The sequence below is a fragment of the Coregonus clupeaformis genome, chromosome 31 (genome assembly GCF_020615455.1).
Source record: "Coregonus clupeaformis isolate EN_2021a chromosome 31, ASM2061545v1, whole genome shotgun sequence".
Taxonomy (NCBI): Eukaryota; Metazoa; Chordata; class Actinopteri; order Salmoniformes; family Salmonidae; genus Coregonus; species Coregonus clupeaformis.
In genome coordinates, this window is record NC_059222.1 from 11,229,300 (window position 1) to 11,250,809 (window position 21,510).

General features: G+C 42.0%; 1 protein-coding gene across 4 annotated transcripts; it reads right to left on the minus strand.

The window, feature by feature from the left end:
- Nucleotides 1-1,688: 1,688 nt before the first annotated feature.
- Nucleotides 1,689-19,406, minus strand: LOC121547564 (casein kinase I). Of its 4 annotated transcripts, none has more exons than XM_041858904.1 (10): nucleotides 18,922-19,406; nucleotides 7,433-7,543; nucleotides 6,823-6,971; nucleotides 6,356-6,584; nucleotides 6,085-6,255; nucleotides 5,799-5,947; nucleotides 5,466-5,634; nucleotides 5,188-5,327; nucleotides 4,550-4,625; nucleotides 1,689-3,462 (listed from the first exon to the last, which is right to left on the minus strand). In XM_041858904.1, the coding sequence occupies exons 1-9, from the start codon at nucleotides 18,995-18,997 to the stop codon at nucleotides 4,593-4,595; spliced, it is 1,227 nt and encodes a 408-aa protein (XP_041714838.1). In that variant the 5' UTR covers nucleotides 18,998-19,406; the 3' UTR covers nucleotides 1,689-3,462; nucleotides 4,550-4,592. The 4 variants fall into 4 exon arrangements, with proteins under 4 accessions (XP_041714838.1, XP_041714837.1, XP_041714836.1 ...); XM_041858903.1 differs by having other exon boundaries at nucleotides 5,466-5,652; XM_041858902.1 differs by lacking the exon at nucleotides 4,550-4,625.
- Between the last annotated feature and the right edge of the window lie 2,104 nt (nucleotides 19,407-21,510).

Below are 21,510 nucleotides of genomic sequence, written 5' to 3' on the forward strand. Positions count from 1 at the left end.
CTCTCACTACCCCTGCTCATAGACCCCCGGTCGGCTCTGGGATATGCAACCATTTCCCGTCTCACTCACTTAACGCCGCACCTTTTCAAACACAAAAATGCACACCACATGGTTGACTGCGGAAGAAATGGGCCGAGCGTGCAAACGCACCCGCATCCACCGCAAGGGGGAAAGGACGCCAGAGAGAACACAGGACCAACCACAACAACCATCTGCCAAAAAAGCCATGTTCTAATTATTTGCATTTAAAGATGTATTATTCTGCTTGTTATATCGTTTTATCCTTTTATAAAATACTATACTTACTATAAATGTTATTTAATATTACAATCCCTATCATTGCTAGTATCAGGTGCTCCAATATTTGACTCCTCTATTACAACTTTTAGAATAGCCATGGAGTAGTCTTTGTGTCTCTGAACATTTGGTTGTCAATATACAGTTTATCGACAACAAGTGCAACACGTTTCCCTTTTAATCTATTTTCCTTGAAGATTGGATACAGAACTTTGCGCCTTTCTACAATCTCCCTCGGGAACTGATCATTCATGCCTATTTTCGTGCCAGCAAGTCTTTTTCCTAGGCTTTTCACCGTAGCTTTATCCTTAAAAAAAGCAAATTTGGCAACGATTGGGCGCTCATATTTCTGTCCTCTTTTTCCGAAACGATGTACACGTTCGAGTTGGATTTTATCGACAGCCTCGAGTGGGATTTGTAGCGCTGTATGCAGAAGTCCTTCATAATATTCTCTGTTATTTCTCCCTCCTTTTCCTGAATACCCGTAAGTACTAGATTTTCCCTCATCGATCTAGTTTGGATGTCTAGTAAGGCTTCTCTCAGAAGGTTGTTCTCCTTTTTTAGTTCCCTAACGTCCGTTTCCATTTTAGAGACTGTCACTTTTAATTATTTGGTTTCTTTCTCCATTACCAAAGCTTTTTCGTCACTCATTTGAAGACTCGCTTTCAACTCTTTTACGTCTTTACTGACCAATTCTAGTATGCCCAATTTGTCATTTATCGACTTCAACAGGTCGCTTTACAGACTTACCATACCCAGTGGTGAAAAGCATATATCATCTGTATCAGTCGATGAGTCGCGTTTCCTTTTGGGGATCGGCTCTCCACGCTTGTCTTCAGTCATGTTTGGGTGTTGCGTGTTGTTGTAATATTTGTCGATATATTTCTCTAGCCTTTTGATCTGTTTTGTGTTATTATCCAGATTGAATTATATTAACTGCGAATATATTTGAATATTATGTTTTTATCTTGAGGTGTTTTGTACCGATTTCTATTCAATACGCCATCTTGTCTACGCAAACTATTTTAGTATGATAATGAAATCTAGGGAACTCAAAGCCAATTCCACTGTTTTTTTTTTTTCATTCTTCCCCTCTAATCAGGGACTCATTTAGACCTAAGACCCAAGGTGGGTGCAATTAATTATCAGGTAGAACAGAACCAGCAGTACTCCGGACCTCATAGGGTAAGATTTGAATACCCCTGATCTTCATCGCATTATCTATGTCCTTTCTCTTCCACTCAGGTGTCCAGCATAGGGCAATCGCAGTGTGCGCGTCTAGTGGTAGTCTGCACACAGGTGAGACATTAAATATATAAATATTAAAATTAATTTCACTACGCTCATTCAAACCTTTTCTTAACCACGTTTGAAAATGAAAACACACGGAGTACAAGTACTTCATTTATTTACCGTTTTTAAAGTACACAACTACAGTAGTAAATACAAATGAGCAATAAAGTAATATTCTTTCAGAGCTGGTAGCTTTGTTAATTACACATAGAAGGGTGAGTCAGTGATTGTCCAAACTGCCAATGGGTCAAACCATAGGATAAAAAGACTAGTCAGGAATCAGGGCTGCATTAAAAGGGTTCTATAGGGGTGAACCATGGTAACGATTCAGCTGTGCAGCCCCTTAGAAGACTCATCTTGCTGACTGAGGTTGAGTTGAATATACCAAACTCTTGCTCCACACTTTTTGCTTAAGACCAGTAAAGAGATTGGGCACGTTACTCTGCTCAGGAGTTGCTGACGCATGCCAGCTCTTACAAGATAAGTGTCATTCGGTTCATTTATCAGGGGATAGACAAAGTAAGCACAGATGATGTTTAGTTAAGTGCACGTGCCTCTGCTTGTAGCCACATCAGTGCAAAACCATTTTATTTCTCAAAACATGTACAAATAACACCAGTGTTCACATCATGGAGCCAGTAAGAAAATATAAAAATGTTAGTTCACACTCAATAAAACAAATCATAGTTTAAAATGGCCATTTAACAGACACTGTTAAGTCTCTGTGTGAGTGCGCTCAATTTGTGTATTTTGGACTGTGTGGACAGACAAGGAAAAAGCCTGGGCACGGACAATGATTATGACAGCCCAAAACTGGACCGAACCAGACCGATTATAGGACCGTGATGTCACACTTTTGAGCAGACCCAATATAAGAAACCCAACCCAAATTCACCCCAAAGGAAACATCTATATTACAGGTATTTCACAGCTTAGAAATATTACAAATAACAGGAAATTAGCATGTAGATCTGTACAGCAGTCCATGAGAGACTGTCTTGGAAACCTTTACAGGGGCCCTACTATACATATACAACTTGAGCGACTTTGACCATAAAACCCCGTCTAGACACACAGATTGAGGAGAATTTCAGAGGTGATTTAGAGTTGAAACCCTACACATCAGCAGGTCAAAGGGAGGCCCAGTGTTAAAACATGCAAATAGTATGTATTACAAATGGCTTTAGAGGTACAGACCAGAGATGTGAAAACAATAGAAAACTCAAAACCAGCTGGTGGTCAGTGAAAACAGAGATCTGTAAATAATTACAAATGAAAAGCAGTACACCCAAAACTACCCATTTAAAACAGAGCCGCAATCTTCGATCAGCTCTTTTCATATCAGATTTATTATGTAGCAATGTACAGTAGGAGTAGAAATGAGTCTTTATTGACAGTGCCATGGATGAGGAGTAGTAACCATGGCAATAACGGTGGAAGTTGTTGTCGTTCCGTTTGTCGTTTCAGTCTTAAAATAACTCAGATCGCCATCGCAGCGAAGACCACTGTCTCTGCACAGGCATGGAAAATGTCTCCGGGAAAAGAGGTCGCAGATGTGGTCCTTATTTCCAAATTTCTTTATCGAAACTATTGTAAGTGTTCGGGAGAGCGTACAGAGAAAGAGAGCATAGAGGGGGTGAGAGAGACCGAGTGGGCAAGGAACGAGATAACTAGTGTGAAAGAGAGGAACAACCAGACACTGCCAGGTCAGGAGAGAGGTGGTCTTCTGATGGTTTCTGTAGTAGTTAGTGAGCTGGCTGCGGATTGGTTGAGCCAGGCTTGGTGCAGTCCTCTGCTGCAGCAGGTGGATTGTGGGTCGTCTCATCGAGGCGCTGCAGAGTGGAGGCCACCAGGAATCATGCCAGACACCAACTGAGGGGAGAAGAGAGAGGGGGTCAACTTTTACTCGCATACCTTTACAGCAGGCGGGGATCTCTACTCTTGCTTCTCTGCATGCAATCTCCATCTTATCATGAAATATACTAAACTATACTTAAATTCTTACACTCAATTTCGTCTACACTGTACTTAAATTTAAATAAAAATACCAGACGTGAAATATCAGAATATTCTTCAAGTTTCAAAACCATATCATGCATGAAGGCATGACAATAGATGAATAGTCACATTGCTCAGCAGAAACAGCAGTATTTCCATGTAGTGCAGCAGATATGCTGAGGGTGATACATAGGGTGAGAGATGAAGGCAAGCAGCGATGGGCCACATGGCCTTAGTCTGGTGTGTCATTCACACATCAGAACAAGAAAACAAAATGCAGTATATGCCAGAGTTTACGCCATGCTTTCAGCCATAGCAAATCTAAACTGTAGCTTGGTGATAATTTCCAGAGACCTATGAAAAACCATGCAGCATTGAGCAGTGGTAAAAGCCAAGGGAGACGAGGGTTTGAAGGACACACACAGCCACCCCTCTATAGGTAAGACTGGGGAGTTAGGATCAGACCCAATGCAGTCACATGCTGGAGAATGTCAGACAGGCATTACCACAGTCCAACTACTGCAAGAAGCCACAAGCACTGAACTGAGGATAGGTCACAGAGCTACGTGGGGTGACAGCCAGGAATAGGGGAAACACTGGTTCCACACGTGGGTTTGTTATCACAAGGCTGAAATGCACCGCTCCAGTTCTCAAGGGATACAGTGTCAGATGCATCAGAATGACTGAGGCATCTGGTCCAAGAGGACCTGGCAAGTCAGGCTCATTGAATGATCAATACGCTATGAAAGGGAGTAGGCTGGCCAGCTGAATAAACAAAAAGTAGCTCCTTTTGTCATCAGCTGCTACCATTGAAGCTACTTGTCTCCAGTGGTCTCAACTCCCTTTCATAGCGTATATCAGAGAGGAACGAGAGCCTGCAGACAGACAGTACTTCCCATTAGGACTGGAGGCGTGCATCCCTTGAGCTTTAGGATCCAGCGCCAGCCTCAGCGGGACTCACCCAGTGTGGCCATCGGGCGATCACACGAGGACATGGCGAGCGTCTAGTTGCCGTGATGGTCGAAGGGAATGCTATTCTGAGGTTGGGGGAGGAAGGGAGAGAGAAGGCCGTAGGTCAAGTCAGACAACTGGATCTGAGTCTGTAGTATGGCATGCTTACTATCACACCCCAATGTGTGGGGAATAAAAACTACAACTCCCATGACCACCTGGTGGAAATGTAAAGAGATCACTAAGGAGAATAGGGTGATGTTATCCAAGGAGAGTGGGGATATTTCGTTTCAGGGTTTTCTTTAGTACCCTCAATCCTGGGGTGGATTTCCTTCCCTGCCTCTTTTCCTTTAGTGTTGCTTTGGCAGGCTAAAGCCAGGTCCCTATACTTAGCTAGTTGAAGTTCCTCCCTCCAATAAACATCTTCATGTTTATTCATGTCTTGAAAGATTAAGTCTTGCAGCTACTCCTTATTGAGATCCAAAGTCAAGAGACATCCCTGGTTCAGGTTGACTATAGACAACTTTATTGGTTCTGTTCTGTGTATTCCTCTGGAGGGGTGGGTCATGATGGGCGGTGGTCGTATGAGGTCAGGGGTCATCTGGTGAGGGCCGAGGGGGTGCGGCTGGAGACGGGACGAGCTTGTACCTGTGAGGTGGACATGCGGGAGGTGTCCTGGTGTCCCGTCAGGTCGGACGAGGAGACGTTAACGGGAGCTCCCCGGTGAAGCCGCATGCTCACTTTCCTCTCCCGTTCCATACCGGACGCCGGTCGTGGAGACATGTTGGCTAGAGGAGAGAGAAAGAGACAGGAGAAATAAATACTCCACTTCCTGACCATGACAAGAGACAATCACATTGCACATTGTTAAGTAAAGCATACATCAAAGTCATCTAGGTGTGTGTGTGAGTGAGAGAGACACTAACCTGTGTGTGAGGTGGGTGTGAGGGGGGTAGGCGGCGCCCCGTCCTGTGTTCCTCGGGGTCGTCCTGAGGCGGCAGGGAGTCCCCTGGCCCCGGGGTTCCTGCCGTGTCTCAGCCTATCCTCTCTGTCCCTCCGCTCCCGCTCCGCCTCCTCCGCTGCACGGTTGGCCCCCTTGGAATTAGGGGCAGTCAGAGGGATAGAAATGGAGACTAAATCAGGAAACTGCCGCTGAGGTACCATTTGCTAATGGTTAAGAGGATTATTAACATGTGTGATAAAAACAGTATATTTGTTTAATAGCTGGTTAATTAACAATTAATAGAGGCAGTACTCACAAACTTGAGCATGTTCCAGTCAAAGACGTAGTCGTAGGAGAAGCCCTGTCTGTGGAACAGGTTTCTGAACAGCTGTCTCAGGTACGAGTAGTCCGGCTTGTCATCGAACCGCAGAGAGCGACAGAAGTTCAGGTAGGTGGAGAACTCCGCTGTGAGGAGGGAGAAAAGTGTGAGAATTCTTTATCATCCTAGATATCCATACCTAAGCACAGAGTAAGAGTGTCTTTGTCCAAATCAATTATGCTAAAATCAGGATGGAGTAAAAATTATAAATCAGACTACTTACAGGGGTATCCCTTGCAGAGCACCTCGATAGGGGTGGACATCTTCTTCTCGCTGATGCGTTCGTACTTTTGCCTCTTGGTGGCAGCCTTGAGGCCCTGCCAGGGCAGAGAGCCCAGGTTGAAGTACATCAGGACGTAACCCAGAGACTCCAGGTCATCACGACGAGACTGCTCTGTAGAGAGAGGGAGGGAGGAGAAAGTCACACACTGGCCCTGTTTGAATAGTGTGTGTGTGTGTGAGATCAATGTGCAGGGTGTGTGTGTGTAACCTACCTATCCCCAGGTGTGTGTTGATGGATGCATAGCGTGCCGTGCCAGTCAGGTTCTTGTTCTCGCGGTAGGGGATGTGCTGGTGTGTGCGGGCGTCACGATACTTCTTGGCCAGGCCAAAGTCGATGATGTACACCAGGTTGCCCTTCTTGCCCAGGCCCATCAGAAAGTTGTCAGGCTTCACATCTCTGTGGATGAAGTTCTTAGAGTGGATGTACTCAATACGACTGATCTGGAAAAGAAGAGGGTTATTTTCACATACATAAGAGCAGGAGTGGACACTACTCCTCCTGGAGAGCTTTACTTTGCGCTTCTAATTTGCTAACAAATAATAGCTAGCGAATATGCAAGCAAATTACATAGCATATAGTGGCCATAACTTCAGAAGATACAAGTGGCCCTAATAGCCAGCCTAAGAGCTGAGTATTTAATGCTGTTGGTGAACACCAGCTCCATCAGTTGTGTCTCACCATCTGATCAGCCAGCAGCAGGACAGTCTTGAGGCTGAACTTGCGGGAGCAGAAGTTGAACAGGTCCTCCAGACTGGGACCTAGCAGCTCCATCACCATCACGTTGTAGTCTCCCTCTGCTCCACACCACTTTATGGTAGGGATGCCCACTGTAAGGGAAAAACACACATGGGAGGTTAGAAGTGGGAAATCAACTGATGACTTCAACTTAATCATGGTCAGTTAATTTGTTTTTAAACCCATCTCTAGTTCACTTAAATCCCATTCTCTATGGGGTTTAACGTGATTTACTGTGCGATGCTTAGCCCACGCGAGTGCTGTTTCTCTGGCTCTGTGATCTGATGACAGGTTCCACTGAGTCTATTCTCTCAGGCTGCTGGCTGGCATGACTGACTCATGTGGATGACTGCCTGCCTGCTTGTCCAGCGATGTGAAAACCACATGAACATGGGGAAGAGCGCGCGAGAGCGATGGAGGGGGTAGATAGAAAGAAGGGGGAGATGAGAGGAAGAGAATAGAGGAGATGAGTGGGGGGAGAGAGAGAGAGAGCAGGACTGATACCCCACAGTAAGGCCTGGCCCTGTATAATGGTTTTAGACCCATGTCTCACCTCCTCCCTGCATCATCTTGTAGATCTTGCTCTCGATGTGGAGCTGTGGGTGCTTGGTCTTCACACATTCCAGCTTGATGGCCACCTCCTCTCCCACTGAGATGTCTGTGCCTGGGGACAAATATAGGGAAGGGAAGACAACTGTCGATACAAATGTATGGAGATGGATAGAGAGTAGTCAATTATTGCTTTTGGTTCACAGAGTATGATTTAGGCCTAGAAATGACTATGGCCTGGATGGTTTTCCTGACCATGAAGGGAGGGGAAACTCTGGGCCCTCGTGATGTGCATGTCCCTGCTGACTGAGCATTGCAGCACAGAAGGGGCATACAGTGCATTCGGAAAGTATTCAGACCCCTTGACTTTTTCCACATCCTCACAATACCCCATAATGACAAAGCGAAAATAGGTTTTTAGAAATGTTTGCAAATTTATGAAAAAATCAGAAATACCTTATTTACATAAGTATTCAGACCCTTTGCTATGAGACTTGAAACTGCGCTCAGGTGCATCCTGTTTCCATTGATCATCCTCGAGATGTTTCTACAACTATATATATATTTTTTGTATATACATTTTCCTTTTATTTTCCCCTAACCCTACCATCCCTTCCCTAATTGGAGTAAAGTAATAGACAACAACTCTTAGGCTTATACTTACAGCTTATACATACTATATACATTTTACAGACACAGTATAGTTTACAATAGTTAACTTTTGTTTGTTTATAGTCCCATCCTTCAGCTCCACTCAACCCCTCACATCTATCTCTGAACACCATCAAGATTTCTGGCTCTCACAGACCTGTAACTTCTTCTTTAAGAGGCTTCTCTGTCCTCCACTCGTTACCTGTATTAATGGCACCTGTTTGAACTTGTTATCAGTATAAAAGACACCTGTCCACAACCTCAAACAGTCACACTCCAAACTCCACTATGGCCAAGACCAAAGAGCTGTCAAAGGACACCAGAAACAAAATTGTAGACCTGCACCAGGCTGGGAAGACTGAATCTGCAATAGGTAAGCAGCTTGGTTTGAAGAAATCAACTGTGGGAGCAATTATTAGGAAATGGAAGACATACAAGACCACTGATAATCTCCCTCGATCTGGGGCTCCACGCAAGATCTCACCCCGTGGGGTCAAAATGATCAAAAGAACGGTGAGCAAAAAATCCCAGAACCACACGGGGGGACCTAGTGAATGACCTGCAGAGAGCTGGGACCAAAGTAACAAAGCCTACCATCAGTAACACACTACGCCGCCAGGGACTCAAATCCTGCAGTGCCAGACGTGTCCCCCTGCTTAAGCCAGTACATGTCCAGGCCCGTCTGAAGTTTGCTAGAGTGCATTTGGATGATCCAGAAGAGGATTGGGAGAATGTCATATGGTCAGATGAAACCAAAATAGAACTTTTTGGTAAAAACTCAACTCGATCGTGTTTGGAGGACAAAGAATGCTGAGTTGCATCCAAAGAACACCATACCTACTGTGAAGCATGGGGGTGGAAACATCATGCTTTGGGGCTGTTTTTCTGCAAAGGGACCAGGACGACTGATCCGTGTAAAGGAAAGAATGAATGGGGCCATGTATCGTGAGATTTTGAGTGAAAACCTCCTTCCATCAGCAAGGGCATTGAAGATGAAACGTGGCTGGGTCTTTCAGCATGACAATGATCCCAAACACACCGCCCGGGCAACAAAGGACTGGCTTCGTAAGAAGCATTTCAAGGTCCTGGAGTGGCCTAGCCAGTCTCCAGATCTCAACCCCATAGAAAATCTTTGGAGGGAGTTGAAAGTCTGTGTTGCCCAGCGACAGCCCCAAAACATCACTGCTCTAGAGGAGATCTGCATGGAGGAATGGGCCAAAATACCAGCAACAGTGTGTGAAAACCTTGTGAAGACTTACAGAAAACGTTTGACCTGTGTCATTGCCAACAAAGGGTATATCACAAAGTATTGAGAAACTTTTGTTATTGACCAAATACTTATTTTCCACCATAATTTGCAAATAAATTCATTAAAAATCCTACAAATGTGATTTTCAGGATTTTTTTTCTCATTTTGTCTGTCATAGTTGACGTGTACCTATGATGAAAATTACAGGCCTCTCTCATCTTTTTAAGTGGGAGAACTTGCACAATTGGTGGCTGACTAAATACTTTTTTTCCCCACTGTATTTTTCAACTGTGCTGTTTCACAAAAGTTTTGAACCTTTCTATTCTTTGCTAAGAGTATTATTAATCGATTGACTATGGCTTTTTTTTTTTTATCACCCAGCAGTGCTATTTGCAGAGTTAGCTCCAGGTAACTGTTTCAATTCTTCAGCCATTCCTGAACTTGCGACCAAAAACAAGCTACATATGGACAGTACCAAAACAAATGATCTAATGATTCGTCTCTTCGCAGTAAAATCTGCAGAGCTGGGATGGTTGTATCCCCATATATATATATATATATATATATAAAACATTATATTGGTTGCAAGAATTTTGTATAATAATTTAAATTGAAAAACTAAGTTTTGAATCCAGCGTTGTTTTGTGTATCAGTTCATAAACCATGTGCCATGGTTTACAAAGATTATACCTTTTTTAAACACTCTTTCCAAAAATATTGGTTTTATATCAATTAGTATCTTTGAATTTAACCATAATATTTGTTGTTATATTTGTTCTGTCTTTTCTGGTGGATTAAACTGAAATTGCAACCAACTTTCTATGGCTTGTTTTAAAAATAGCTATATTTTGGAGAGCATTTCATTTTCAAATAACCGAAAGTGAGAGGTTGTAATCTGAATAAAGGGGAAAAGGCCATTCTTGAACATGGGGTGAGACAACCTTTGAATGACTGAAGCCTTTAGTGAGAGGTCTAATGCTTTAATATTTAATCATTTCTGCCCTCCGAATTCATATTCATTATATAAATAGGCCCATTAAATTTTGCCTGGCTTGCCGTTCCAAATCAAATGTCTTATTTTTTGCTCATATAATTTAAAAAACAAGTTGCTAGGTGTAGGCAAGGCCATAAGCAAATAGGTAAACTGGGATATGACTAAAAATAGTTAATCAGGGTGATTTTTTCACAAATAGACAGGCATTTTCCTTTCCATGGTAGCAAGATCTTATCTATTTTTGCTAAGAGTATGTCCACTTCTCCGTCAGACCATTTTACTGGTAAACTACACTGTAATGTAAAAGTTGTATTTGTTAATGATTCAATACGTAATATAGTACACGTATCATAATTTGGTTGTAATCCAGAGGTTAGAAAAAGTATCCAGATCATCTATGAGGCTGTGGAGGGATCCAAATTGAGGATTTAAAAGAAACATGAATCATCAGCGTACAATGACACCATTGTTTTTAAGCCCTGGATTTCTAGGCCCTTGATATTATTGTTGGATCTGATTTTAATAACTAACATTTCGATGGCCATAATAAATAGATATGCCGATAGTGGACAACCTTGTTTTACTCCTCTTGACAGTTTAATACTTTCTGAAAAGTAGCCATTATTTACACCAAAGGTTACTATATATAACTTTAACCCATTGTATAAGAGATTCTCCAAAATTGAAATATTCCAAGCATTTATATATACATTCCAGTCGTACTTTATCAAAAGCCTTTTCGAAATCAGCTATAAATACCAGGCCTGGTTTCCCAGATTTTCCATAGTGTTCTATTGTTTCCAGTACTTGCCTTATATAATCTCCAATGTATCGTCCATGTAAAAAACCTGTCTGATTAGGATGAATAATATCCGACAATACCTTTTTAATTCTAAGCGCTATGTACATTGCTAGAATTTTTGCATCACAACACTGAAGTGTAAGGGGCATCCAATTTTATAAACGGACTGGATCTTTATATTTACTACTTGGGTCCTGTTTCAGTAATAATGAAATCAGACCTTCTTGTTGAGTATCTGATAATCTACCATTTTTATAGGAGTGGTTAAAACATTCTAATAACGGTCCTCTGAGTACATCAAAAAAAGTTTGGTATACCTCAACTGGTATGCCATCCAACCCTGGAGTTTTCCCGGACTTAAAGGCTTTAATGGCATCAATAAGTTCCTCCTCTGTAATTTGGCCTTCACATGAGTCTTTCTGTACAGCTGTTAATTTTACATTATTCATAAGGGGGAAAAAACGTACAATTAACTTCGGTTAGTGGAGATGGAGGAGACTGAAATGAAAATATATGCTTAAAGTACTTTGCTTCCTCTTTCAAAATATAGTTTGGTGAATCATGGGTGACTCCGTCATTTGTAACAAGTTTCAGTAAATTGTTTTTGGTAGCATTTCTATGTTGAAGATGTAAAAAAAATTTGGTTGAATTTTTCCCCATATTCCATCCAGTTTGCTTTATTTTGATAATATATTACACTTGATCTTTCTTGAATAAGTTCCACCATTTATTTTTCCTCTAACGTATGCTGTGCCTCTATGGTCCTGTTTTTATTGCTATCTATCTGTACTGTTAGTCCCTCTATTACCTTTCTTAACATGGATTATTTTGACTTAAATTGCTTTTGTTGAGTATTGAATTGCATGGCCTCTAAAGGCACATTTAAAAGTGTCCCATACAATAAGGGGATCTGCTGTACATATGTTATGTACGAAAAAGTAAGTTATAAATTCTTCTGTCCTGGTTAAAAACAAGTAATCCAATAGGCTTTGATTAGATTTTAAATATCCTCGCCCACATGGAAATAACTGCATGTCTCCCTGGCTCCCTGTTGCTGTGCACACCACTGTTGAAATGCCTGCAGTTAGATGACCTGGTGAAACTATACTTTAGAATTGGCTTTAGTAAAAAGGAAATCCTTTCTCTTTACCACATAATAACCAAATAGGCCTATTAGGACCTGGAAGGAGGAACCACACGGGCTCTGATTAGGTATTTTATCTAAGTATGTGTGGTTACATACAGTGCCTTGCAAAAGTATTCATACCCCTTGGCGTTTTTCCTATTTTGTTGCATTACAACCTGTAATTTAAATTGATTTTTATTTGGATTTCATGTAATGGACATACAGTGGGGGAAAAAAGTATTTAGTCAGCCACCAATTGTGCAAGTTCTCCCACTTAAAAAGATGAGAGAGGCCTGTAATTCTCCTCATAGGTACACGTCAACTATGACAGACAAAATGAAAAAACAAAATCCTGAAAATCACATTGTAGGATTTTTTATGAATTTATTTGCAAATTATGGTGGAAAATAAGTATTTGGTCAATAACAAAAGTTTCTCAATACTTTGTTATATACCCTTTGTTGGCAATGACACAGGTCAAATGTTTTCTGTAAGTCTTCACAAGGTTTTCACACACTGTTGCTGGTATTTTGGCTCATTCCTCCATGCAGATCTCCTCTAGAGCAGTGATGTTTTGGGGCTGTCGCTGGGCAACACAGACTTTCAACTCCCTCCAAAGATTTTCTATGGGGTTGAGATCTGGAGACTGGCTAGGCCACTTCAGGACCTTGAAATGCTTCTTACGAAGCCACTCCTTCGTTGCCCGGGCGGTGTGTTTGGGATCATTGTCATGCTGAAAGACCCAGCCACGTTTCATCTTCAATGCCCTTGCTGATGGAAGGAGGTTTTCACTCAAAATCTCACGATACATGGCCCCATTCATTCTTTCCTTTACACGGATCAGTCGTCCTGGTCCCTTTGCAGAAAAACAGCCCCAAAGCATGATGTTTCCACCCCCATGCTTCACAGTAGGTATGGTGTTCTTTGGATGCAACTCATCATTCTTTGTCCTCCAAACACGACGAGTTGAGTTTTTACCTAAAAGTTCTATTTAGGTTTCATCTGACCATATGACATTCTCCCAATACTCTTCTGGATCATCCAAATGCACTCTAGCAAACTTCAGACGGGCCTGGACATGTACTGGCTTAAGCAGGGGGACACGTCTGGCACTGCAGGATTTGAGTCCCTGGCGGCGTAGTGTGTTACTGATGGTAGGCTTTGTTACTTTGGTCCCAGCTCTCTGCAGGTCATTCACTAGGTCCCCCCGTGTGGTTCTGGGATTTTTGCTCACCGTTATTGTGATCATTTTGACCCCACGGGTGAGATCTTGCGTGGAGCCCCAGATCGAGGGAGATTATCAGTGGTCTTGTATGTCTTCCATTTCCTAATAATTGCTCCCATAGTTGATTTCTTAAAACCAAGTTGCTTACCTATTGCAGATTCAGTCTTCCCAGCCTGGTGCAGGTCTACAATTTTGTTTCTGGTGTCCTTTGACAGCTCTTTGGTCTTGGCCATAGTGGAGTTTGGAGTGTGACTGTTTGAGGTTGTGGACAGGTGTCTTTTATACTGATAACATATTCAAACAGGTGCCATTAATACAGGTAACGAGTGGAGGACAGAGGAGCCTCTTAAAGAAGAAGTTACAGGTCTGTGAGAGCCAGAAATATTGCTTGTTTGTAGGTGACCAAATACTTATTTTCCACCATATTTTGCAAATAAATTCATTAAAAATCCTACAATGTGATTTTCTGGATTTTTTTCTCTCAATTTGTCTGTCATAGTTGACGTGTACCTATGATGAAAATTACAAGCCTCGCTCATCTTTTTAAGTGGGAGAACTTGCACAATTGGTGGCTGACTAAATAATTTTTTCCCCCACTGTATATGCCAATTATGTGACGGTCCGACTGCATTCTGTCCCCTATCAACACTTTTTAAACTTTTGGTGGCAGTGAGAATGACAAAGTAGTCAAGACGACTAGCTTGATTGAGCCTCCGCCATGTATATCTCACTAGGTCAGGATATTTAAGCCTCCATATATACACACTAGTTCCATTATATCCATGATATTCGTGATTTCCTTAAGTGCATAAGGGTGATAGTGTTATTACCTTTATGGTCCATTGAGGTATTTAAAAATCATCTGGCATGATGAAACCAAGATTGAACTCTTTGGCCTGAATGCCAAGTGTCACGTCTGGAGGAAACCTGGCACCATCCCTATGGTGAAGCATGGTGGTGGCAGCATCATGCTGTGGAGATGTTTTTCAGCAGCAGGGACTGGGAGACTAGTCAGGATCGAGGGAAAGATTAACAGAGCAAAGTACAGAGAGATCCTTGATGAAAACCTTCTCCAGAGCACTCAGGACCTCAGACTGGGGTGAAGGTTCACCTTCCAACAGGACAACGACCCTAAGCACACAGCCAAGACAACAAAGGAGTGGTTTGGGATAAGTCTCTGAATGTCCTTGAGTGGCCCAGCCAGAGCCCGGACTTGAACACGATCAAACATCTCTGGAGAGACCTGAAAATAGCTGTGCAGCAATGCTCCCCATCCAACCTGAGAGCTTGAGAAGATCTGCAGAGAAGAATGGGAGAACCTCCCCAAATACAGGTGTGCCAAACTTGTAGAGTCATACCCAAGAAGACTCAAGGCTGTAATCGCTGCCAAAGGTGCTTCAACAAAGTACAGAGTAAAGGGTCTGAATACTTATGTAAATGTTATTTCATTTTTTATTTTATTTTTTATACATTTGCAAAAATTTCTACAAACCAGTTTTTGCTTTGTCATTATGGGGTATTGTGTGTAGATTGATGAGGGGAAAAAAACAATTTAATAAATTTTAGAATAAGGCTGTAACGTAACAAAATGGGGAAAAGTCAAGGGGTCTGAATACTTTCCAAATGCACTTTTTATACACCAACTGCCATTCATATCATACCAGCCTCAAAGAACAATCCAACTCAAATAGGTAAACCAACTTTAACTGTAATATTAACATTTCCTTATGCGGAGTACTGCCAGCATGTTTAGCAGAATGTGATTATAAAAAGACAAGGAACTCTGCTGGAACAGAACAGGGAAGGGGAGTAGAGAGTGAGTTGGGGCCCATCCCTCCCTGCCCAGTGATTGTTACTAGTTACCACAGCCAAAGTCCAAATGGGTGATATTGTAAAAATTAATTTAACAGAAATAAGCTTTTTGGTCTTCATTTAAGGTTAGCAATGTGGTTAAGGTTAAAATCAGATTTTAAGAAGAGGAATTGTAGAAATAGCCATAATTATGACTTTGTGGCTGTGGTCATTTGTGTTGACCCTGCCGAGCAGCAGTGAAAACATGAATTCAGAGTGACTAGAGCAGCTATAGAGGGCCAGCAGAGCAGAGACTATAGAGGAACATTACCCAGGAACATGAAAGAATGTTTAATATGAGAAAAACGGGCCAAGCTGTTACAAAAGAATCAGCTTGAAGAGTTACAATGTAAAACACACCTAGCCTATTACTTTAGTACTGGGCCTACTTCTCTTTGCGCAGCTTGCAAAAGGCCCTTTTCATACAAAGTGGAAAAAAAGGGCAATATGAGATTCAAAAAAATGCATTGAAGATGTGCACATTCGCTGCGCAGTACGTTAACAATGGGAAACAGGGGAGCTTTTTATATCTGACATTTCATTTCAAAAGTAGGCTACATTCCATGTATGACTCAGACCCTCTCCTGAAAAGCACTTTACTTAACACTTCCATGCGCGCACACACACAATAACATGCTGGATGAATCATATGTGTGGTTACATAAAGGGGAATGCATTAGTCCACACTGGATAGCAGAGCAGAGAGGGAATTACAGCTGACTGGAGCTTCCCTTCCCCTCTGTGTGTGTAGGACGAGTCACCACACACACCTCTGCGTGCGTTGCGTTGCGTTGCCCCCCCTCCCCTGTCTGTCCCATTACAAAGCCTATTACAATGGATAAGAACTAGGAACTTGGGACTGACATAATTCATAACGGGGAGGGGGGGTGGGGTGTCTGTATGCTCTAGAAATCAAACAAAAATTATAATTTCAACAAATTGTACTTCATGTGGTACAGTCAAACTATATCAACTCAACATAGGTCTATTGGTGTCAATTTTTTTTAATGTTGCAACATTTTATAGGCTTGATGAAGAGTCAGGCAGCCTAGGAGAGATAAAGATCTTATAGGCCTGGTTATACAATCCAGCTAGGGTGTCAAAAGCAAAACAACCACACCATATCCTTAGTGGTTTGGCACGGGTGGGGAGCAGTGGTGGGTGGGGTGGGCTGCATCACATGGATGGCCTTATCAAAACCACATGTCTCTTATTGCAGGGTCACTCTAAAAACATCCACTCAGCCCTACACTTAGTGCTGCACAATTCATGTCTGTTGAGTTGGAACATTGAGTTTCATTGGAGTTGGACATGAGGTTTCTCATCTGCATACTTGACTTGGCCTCTATTGGTTGACCTGTCATCATATTTTGCTTGTTTGTTGTTCTTGAAGCGCTTTGAGATTCTATGAAAAGCACTATAGAAGTTTAATAAATTATACATGTGCAACAAAATTTATATATTGACCATGACTCCAGCCATGCAAGGAACATACAAATCATCTACTTTTCCCAGTCAGTGTGTCTCAACCTGAATATGCACAAACAGAGCATTTAGCAACTCAAAGACAGGAATAACATTTGCCACAAAATGTTTCCAGTCAGCATCCAAATGACCCAAGCCTTTCAAAACAAACATCCAACAACAAGCAACTGAGAAGCAAGTCAAGTAACTTTTTGGCCTTACATGGGGTTTAGAACTATTTGTTTAGAAAAGGGGAAGAGGGATGGGGTGGGGAGTCATGACTCGTGACACGCTAGTACAGATAGGGCAGTAGTAGGCGTTATAATCTGAACATCTGACTTTCCCATATCATGTTACACACAGACGGTTTGTGAAACAACGACATGGCTGTTAGAAACTTCGCTGATGTCATCCACATCAACAATAAGCTCTTTCTGCCTGTATACACTAACTGCCATGTGCTACAGTAGTGCCAAGAAGCTGGATAATTGTGTCAAACCCTGTGGCTGGACTAGATGTGCTCCTGCTTCAACTCAACCAGAGGAATTCCTACAGTCAACTGAAAACGCCTACAAAGAGGATAGGACATACACCAAATTCAAACACTGTATGAGGCCCTGTAAAACCCATTCAGCATTTAACATAGGAATACTCCTCCCTATTACCCATAGGAAAACATGACTCCAGGAAGCACACCAGCATAATGACCTTTAGTTACAGTTATGGCATGACAAGATTCAAACTCACTCATCCAAAAACAGGATGTGTTCAGTGTCCTTTATGACAAAGGTATGTGTGAGCTAAACCCTGGAGGTGATGATAACATATCAGAATGTAATTTCAGTTGACAGCTGACTGATGATTCTGGATCAATGGAAAACCAGAGGGCCCAGTCTCTAAACACACACACTAAAAACAAACCACACAAGCAACTTGACAGTCAACACAACTTCTAAGGGGGAGTTGAACCCCGCCCAGACTGAGTGACAAATGGTTGAAACTAGCCACAACAACGCATTACAGCAATGTTACTTTAAACTAGACAGAAATAAATAATAGCTAAAAATATATATTTAAAAAATAGTCGCTTGCCTAAGTCCTAAGACAGCCACAGCAGCAAACAAATGGAAGCTAGAGGACAGTACACTTGTACTGTGACTATAAATGGGTAACTAGTTCAGAACTTCACTATGCTTCATCCTACAAATGTGGGCGAGTGCCACTGCCTGGAGAACAGAGCAGAGAACAGGGTATTTGGCTAGTTCTACTGCAGCTAGCTAACTGCCCTTCATCCCTTGAAATTTGACAGATGGGAAGACTACTGTCAAACTCAGTTGAGGTGGGTGACTTGTTCTTTCGGTATGTCTGTCTGAAGAGAACTCTGCCTTAAAAAAAAAAAGAAATCTCTCCATCCATGATCCAGCAGGGTCATGCCTATGCTTTTTGAAAACCAAACCCTTAGTAGACATGAATTACAATCCAGCAGTTTCCAGATTACATTGACTAGCTAGGTAGTCATCTCTGAATGAATAATGACAATTAGGCCTAGCTGGTTACCTGCTTGTGTTTAGCTGTCCTGCTGTTTAGTGAAACGGTCATGGGCTTTGCTTGGATAGAGGCATCTCAATTTGACAAGCTAACTTAGCTAGCTAACATTAGCTGGTTAGTAGCTAGTCTAACGTTATTTCCTCATTTTACATTTAAGTCATTTAGCAGACGCTCTTATCCAGAGCGACTTACAGTTATTTTTCATACTGGCCCCCCGTGGGAAACGAACCCACAACCCTGGCGTTGCAAGCGCCATGCTCTACCAACTGAGCTACAGGGGACTGTATATAGCTAGCTAGCTAACGTTATTGGCTTGCCAGGTGGATAAGAGGTGCTGAGAGTTGACAGCTTGTTTTGTTATTCACAATCCTAGCAACATGGTTAACGTACAACGTAACGTCAATGTTAGCAAGGTAAGCTAGTTTATCAGGTTAGTGGCGGTGTTTGGTAGCTACAGTAGCTAACGTTAGCTAACTAGTTGAAATGTTCAATTGACGTTACCTAGCTAGTTAACCAACTAGCATACGGTAACGTTATTGTGTAACTAATATTGTTGATATTTTAGCTAACTAACGTTACTCACCTAAATAGATATCTCCAAAAGATCCACTTCCAATTTTCCTTCCCAGCCTGTATCGGTTTCCCACTCTCAAGTCCATGGTTCAATGTTATTCTTACGAAGCAACCTTCAGAATTTGTTATTTTGAAAAATCAACCCTGGTGTTTTTTCGCTCTTTAGTTACCTAACCACCCCAAATATCACCTTACGTTGCTGGTATACAAACCCCTTTATTCAGACGCCCCCCTCCCCCTGAATCCCAGAAGAAGATGATTAAATTCCTTCTGTAACAATCCAACTTTCACCATCCCTTTTATACCTATGTCTTTTTCGGAACACCACGATATTGGTATTGCCGAAAGTTTAGAACGTGTAGATTATGTTCTTGCTTTTTTAAATATAATCTTTCCCTAAATGAAACAGGATGGAGACAGATTTTGATGGAAGCCTTCTCCTCAAAGAAACAGCTTCTTCCCCACTAGGATTTTCCTCCGTTGTGGACTGGCTGTCATTCGCCTGTGACATCACTTCTCCTAGCAACCCTGCGCAGGTCACATAAAAAAGGATAGCGCATTGGTCTTTGGAAATGATCAATCATTCTAGTGTTTAGACCTACTTTGTATCAAGAAAGACAAGATTGATACACTGAATAATGTTTTTTATTTATACAGTCTTTTCATTATAAAAATCAATATGGGCAAAAAAGTAATGAGAGTCTGGTCACAGGGTAGGTTGAAGTTGCCCCAACTAAGACCTATTATGGGTCCCAAATGGCACCATATTCCTTATATTGTGCACTACTCTTGACCAGAGACGTATTGGCCATGGTCAAAAGTAGTCCATTAGGGAATAGGGTGCCATTTGGGACGTAGAGACTGATGTAAGGTGTTATGTGGTTCCTCCTAATTGGGTTAGGATTTTGGGGGTCCCACTGGCATGATGTCACAGTGGCTAAGGCAGCGATGTACTGTGACTTGAATTTGAGGCCAAATCAACAGAGAGGACAACAACACAAAGCAAACACAGGCAAGCAAGCACATGCGTACCAACGTACGCATGCACGCACACACGCATGCACACACACACACACACACACACACAATAAGCAAACAGATAGAGATAGACGAGTTACATCAGGGATAAATCCTGTCCTGCTCTCTCTCAGTAATCCTGTGACACAGCCACTCGTCTGGGGCTGAATAGACCAAAATACCCTAAATATACACGATTATTTAGTATGGGAGCAGGAAAAAGGCCAAATGAATCCATAAACCTTGCATGGCCTAGTTGTTTGTTGGCTATTGTGCTGGGGGAGCTTGAAGGTTGTAATAGTTGGTCGGCACATCCACTATTTTGCTATTCAGAATTCGAACAGTGTCAGTTATTGTTCTACTCAGAATTAAATGTTCAAACTGCATAAAAAAAACTGATGATGAAGGCTGTATGCATAAGAGAAACGGATCCTTCTTGCCGTGGATGGAGCATGAGAGAGGTGGAAGTAGGTTGATAAGCTCTCTCTCCCTCTTGCTGCAACATCTCTGACTGCAGTTATTTCTGCTAAGTAGGGAACTGGGTCAGCGTCTAACTTTTCCTTGGGACATATTATCTGAAGGGACACATGTAGGATAGAGACACATATAACTGGCCCATGCCCACGGCTCTGTGCTGGGTCAGGAGAAGCAAACGACCACAGGCTCCTATTCATACTCTGTCTACTGCTCATATAGGAACAGCTCATATATTGTTTTGTTCAAAATATTAACATTTTGTCATTCATTTGTAAATTAAATTGCCATTAGTCATGTTTGCCCATTTTCCTACATGAATAGTATTTGTTTTGATTTCTGGACTCTTGTTCAAGATGCCTAAGCAAGTCAGATCATTGAGATCAAGCCATCCCACTGGGCACACACTGGTTGAATCAACATTGTTTCTACGTAATTTCAATGAAATTAGTGGGATGCTGAGAGATGGTTGTGTCATGCATGTGTGTACATTTGTTTGTGTGCGTGTGTATGCGTTTGCCTGTGTCTCAGGCACAGGAAAACCATCCAAAAAACTTCAATAGGCCTCATTGTACATATATTGCATATGGAACAACAACTGAGCAAAAATAGAATTCTGACAATGTAAATTGTATTTCAAACCATTCTAAGAATGTCAAAAACATACATAGCAAATAATGGAAATAAGATTAACTGTCAATAGGATTTTTCTATAGCTCAGGCACAGACAGACAAGTTCTCACTCATGACAGCTGTGAAAGACCTGGAAGCCACGCCCACTAATCTGAAGAGCGCTTGTGATTTTTGTGATTGGTCGCATATGGACCAATCCCTGAAGCTGTTCGGGGCACTATTTCTATGGTTTGGGCCGCTCACATGGCAGCGCTGTTGTTGTTTGGATTGCGTAATGTGCACTGCACGTGTTTGACAATGCTCTGAGCAGAAGGAGGGAAAGAGAAAGAACAGAGAGAAAAAGACAGTGTGTAGCTGTAGAAAGAATTTCATAACAGAAACTTGCATGATAGATTTGATCATCACTTTGTTATTACGATGTTTCTAGGTATTTAACTAAATCTGATGATGATTTCTTTCTGTAGCCTAAATAGTT

Excerpts from the sequence above, each read along its gene's own strand:
- LOC121547564 (XM_041858901.1), bottom strand. The coding sequence starts at position 18,997 with ATGGACTTGAGAGTGGGAAACCGATACAGGCTGGGAAGGAAAATTGGA. Across the intron at positions 6,972-7,432 it reads CAAGATGATGCAGGGAGGAG|TGGGCATCCCTACCATAAAG; the intron begins GTGAGACATGGG and ends TTTCCCTTACAG. Across the intron at positions 3,463-5,187 it reads CCCGCATGTCCACCTCACAG|TTGGTGTCTGGCATGATTCC; the intron begins GTACAAGCTCGT and ends TTCTCCCCTCAG.